The 4,306-nt window shown below is 36.9% G+C and overlaps 1 protein-coding gene across 4 annotated transcripts; it reads left to right on the top strand.

Annotated features, from left to right (window-relative positions):
* Positions 1-550: 550 nt before the first annotated feature.
* Positions 551-3,823, top strand: LOC148760239 (putative disease resistance protein At1g50180). 4 transcript variants are annotated; one of them, XM_088802518.1, is made up of 2 exons: positions 551-3,511; positions 3,604-3,823. In XM_088802518.1, exon 1 carries the CDS (start codon positions 705-707, stop codon positions 3,459-3,461), a length of 2,757 nt encoding a protein of 918 aa, XP_088658644.1. In that variant the 5' UTR covers positions 551-704; the 3' UTR covers positions 3,462-3,511; positions 3,604-3,823. The 4 variants fall into 4 exon arrangements, with proteins under 4 accessions (XP_088658644.1, XP_088658646.1, XP_088658647.1 ...); XM_088802520.1 differs by lacking the exon at positions 3,604-3,823 and having other exon boundaries at positions 552-2,350; positions 2,812-2,967; XM_088802521.1 differs by lacking the exon at positions 3,604-3,823 and having other exon boundaries at positions 552-2,350; positions 2,805-2,945.
* The last annotated feature ends 483 nt before the right edge of the window (positions 3,824-4,306 follow it).

Here is a 4,306-nt window from a genome sequence, read left to right as displayed (position 1 = left end):
ACAGTAACCACTTTATTAAATCTTCTACGCATTGATCTTTTTTTTTATTTTTAATTTTTAAAAGAAGTGGGAGTAGCCCACACTACAATAGATCTTTTATGATATGATAGTGCAATTTGATTTCTTGATGGTAAGATAATACGTAAATATCATTTAAAAAATAATAATTATGAGAAATATATAGGGTCTTTACCCACATGGTTAATTTCTTACATTATGTTTTCTCACTCTTTAACGAGTGTCTATTTGCAGGTCAAACATGGTAAAAAAGCTAAAGCAATTTTGCTTGCTATTTCCATTCCGGGCTCCTGGCTCAGATTAAATATATTGGACTTTCTTAAAACAGAGTGATTCTCTAGTCAATAATTATCCTTCCCTAATTGCTGCCGTTGAATTTTCAGGGTGGGGATAGTAATCCACCGACACCGCACGTTGGGATTGAATTCGATAACTATTAGTGGACAAGAAAGTAAGGAAAGAGATTCCTTCTCCTTTTGCTTTTCTTGTCCAATGTCAAATAGACAACACGCTTTCACACCTTTTGATAAAGAGATATAGAAATATGGAAACCCAAAAAAAATAAGGAGAAAAGAATAACAGTTTAGTCAAGTATAGCTACCAGCTAAAGCTATTACTTATAGTAGAAACAGGCCGATCAGTTTGAAATCCTAGAAAAGAGAAGCAACTTGAATCAGCAAGAGCAAATGGCAGAGGCTATCGTGTCCTTAGCTATTGAAAGAATATCGGATTTACTCATTCATGAAGCTGTTTTCCTGCATGGAGTTCGTGAGGAAGTGGAGGGCCTCAAGGCTGAACTGCAGCGGATGAAGAGCTCCTTGATTGATGCGGACAGGAAGCAAGACCAAGATGAGCTTACCTGCACTTTGGTGAGTCAAATAAGAGATCTTGCTTATGAAGCAGAAGATGTTATTGACGACTTCATTCTTCAAGTCGCGCATGAAGGAGGCTTTCATGGATTCATCAAGAGATTCACCAAGCCTGTTCGTCTGCACAAAATCGGGGAGCAGGTCAAAGCAATCCAGACTAAGCTTGAAAGCATTTCTAAGAATCTTCCGGCTTATAATCGGATATCCGGAGCAGAGGGGTCTAGCTCTGTTTTCGAGATGCAGCAGCGGTTAAGGAGAACATATTCACATGTTGAAGAAGAGGATGTTGTTAGCTTGGAGGGTAGCACAAATGAGGTTTTGGCTCAGCTGATGACAGAAGAAGATAGACTTCATGTCGTTGTTTCGATAATCGGCATGGGGGGGATAGGTAAGACCACTCTGGCAAAAAAAGTATATAAGCACGATGATGTGAAACAAAAGTTTGATGGTTTTGCCTGGGCTTTTATATCTCAACGATGTGTGCCAAGAGATGTTTTCCATGATGTCTTGATAAAACTTCTCTCTCCTTCTAGAGAAGAAAGGGAGCAAATTGATAAATTGAAAGAGCATGAGTTGGTGGAAAGGCTTCATGATGTTCTGAAAGAAAAACGATATTTGGTGGTCCTTGATGATATCTGGAGAAGTGAGGATTGGAATAGTCTTAAACATGCTTTTCCACGAGGAAAAAAGGGAAGCAAAATTTTATTCACGACACGCAACAAGGATGTGGCTTTACATGCCGATGCTTGGAACTCTCCAATAGAGCTTTCGCTTCTTACAGATGATGAAAGTTGGAAGCTTTTTCAAATGAAAGCATTTCGAAGAAACAAGACAGATTTTCATGCTTGCCCAGAAGAATTGGAGATGCTAGGAAGAGAGATGGTGAAAAAATGTGGAGGTCTACCTCTGGCAATTGTTGTGTTAGGAGGGTTGCTAGCAACAAAAAAGTTACCAGTTCAGTGGGAGATGGTTCATAGAAACATCCATGCACATTTAAACAAGTTCCAGCAACAAGATCATCATTATGGTGAAGTGAAAGGGATTTTAGCTTTAAGCTATGATGAATTACCTTTTCATTTAAAACCATGCATCCTATATCTTGGCCATTATCCAGAAGATTGGGAGATATCAAAAAAGGAACTCATTCAATTATGGATTGCTGAAGGTTTCATTTCATCATCATGGGAAATAGAGGGAATGTTGATGGAGGATGTAGCTGAACAATTTTTAGAAGAGTTAATAAATAGATGTTTAGTTCAAGTTCGCAAGAGAGACCGTACAGGAACAGGTGTGAAAACATGTCACATACATGATCTCTTGAGAGACTTGTGTGTGCAAAAAGCTAAAGAGGAGAATTTTTTGAAAATTATGCAGCCATTATGGAATGAAAGCGATGATAATTCTCTTCATGTGACTTTGACAGCATCTATGGCACGAAGAATTGCTATTCATCCTAGCAAAAGGTATGTTTCTTTGAAAGGAAAACATCTAAATTTACGCACTCTTTTACTCTTTCAGAATGAAGAATTGATAAAATTACACATTTCAAAATGCAATGATTTCAAATTCTTAAGAGTGTTGAATCTTGCTAGAAATGATGTATCATGGTGGTATGTATCAAGTGAAATTGGTAATCTACATCATTTGAGGTATTTAAAATTACAATCTTCAGTACTCACCATCTTGCCACGGTCTATTGGCAAGTTGAAGAATTTACACACTTTATACCTCCTAAAACTAGCAAGAGTTCCTAATGTTTTATTCAAGTTGAGACGTATAAGGCATATTGTATTAGGTAATTCAAGTTATAAACATGTGCTGCTAAAGGATACTTTAAAGAATATTGTAACTTTAAAGCTCATCGAGGGCAAGACTTTAATTGAAAATAATGCAGTGCTCGACGTGACTAATATTCAGAGTTTAGGAATATGTTTTGAGAGATCAAAAGACGTCGAGCTTGTTTTGAAAGCTCTGACCAAATCACACCGCCTTTCGTCGTTGCGCGTGGAGTTAAAGAGTTCAATCGCATACCCAGACTTGCAACCCTTTTCTCAGTGCCATCACCTCTCAAAACTGTACTTAAGAGGGAAGATACAGGAAGATCCACATTCGAGCCATCATGAATTGAAATTTCTGCCAGCAAACATTGTCAAGTTAAGTTTGTACGAATGTGAGATGAAGCAGGATCCAATGGCTGTATTGGGAAAGCTGCCTCATTTGAGGACTCTCCGCTTATGGCATTTCGCATATACGGGGACTAAAATGGTTTGCTCTGCCAATGAGTTTCTTCAACTTGATTCTCTTGATATTTGTGAATTACTTGAATTAGAAGAGTTGCAGATAGAAGAAGGCACAATGCCACATCTCCAGAGTTTAAGTCTGGGTTGGATTTCAAAGTTGAGGATTTTTCCAGAAGGGTTGAGGTATATTACTACTCTCCAAAAAATGAGGCTATGGGGAATGAAGAGGTCATTGGTAGAGAGGTTTCAAGTGATAGACGGAAGAGAAGGAGAGGATTTCTTTAAAGTGCATCACATACCTTCCATCCAAATAAGTGATACGCAAGAAGAGTAGTGAAAACTCTTATTTTGCAATTTCAAGTCTTCAACTCAAAATAGTTGCAGGTGAGTTACATATTTCTATAGTAATCTTTTTTGTTTTCATTTGGTGCTACCCTTTTTCACAAGAGATGATACCATTTTACTTCTTGGTGTAGGTAATCTAATTGGCACTGAGATGCACTCCCTGCCGATAGGAGCAACAAGAGGGATCACCTCCATTTGCTTTTGGATTATTTGAATGTATAAAAGCTGTTATATTTATCCTTGATTATTGATGTTGATGATCAAGTGCTTTTCATAAATCAATTGCTACGATCTTTTGAATGAACTACTGAATGTTTACTGATATTAGATTTTCACAGATGCTTTCTATCACTTAAAGGCAAGTTACTGAAACTTGTTTTTTGAAATTTAATTTTATATTCTGTACTTTTTAGTGACTTTCTTTTTCTTGTTTATTGTAAGCTTTGAGATGAATTAATGAATCAGTCTTTTTTTTTCAATGATGTATAGCTTTAAAATTGATTACTGGCATTTTGATATGTTATATAATCATATCATATCTTTTAAGCTTTACATGTTATTTTGTAGGCTTTAATGGTTACTTATTTCTTATCTCCTCCCCCTTTGATTGACTAGGTCCTTGTAGAACTGGTTCCTTTGCATCTAATTATGGGTGATTTCTTGAGATTAATCATGAGTATCACTTCATCTCCTCTTCATTCCTAGTGAGGCAATGTCCCTTTGTGTATTCAATAGTCTCGGTGGATCTTTTTCTTTGCATTTTTCTTTAAGAGCAGTGGGAGTAGCCCACACTACAATAGCATATACCACAAAATTGGTGGGAAAGAAGGTACA

This window comes from Theobroma cacao, chromosome 10, assembly GCF_053813885.1.
Source record: "Theobroma cacao isolate CCN51 chromosome 10, ASM5381388v1, whole genome shotgun sequence".
Lineage (NCBI taxonomy): Eukaryota > Viridiplantae > Streptophyta > Magnoliopsida > Malvales > Malvaceae > Theobroma > Theobroma cacao.
This window is presented reverse-complemented; position numbering and strand designations above follow the sequence as displayed.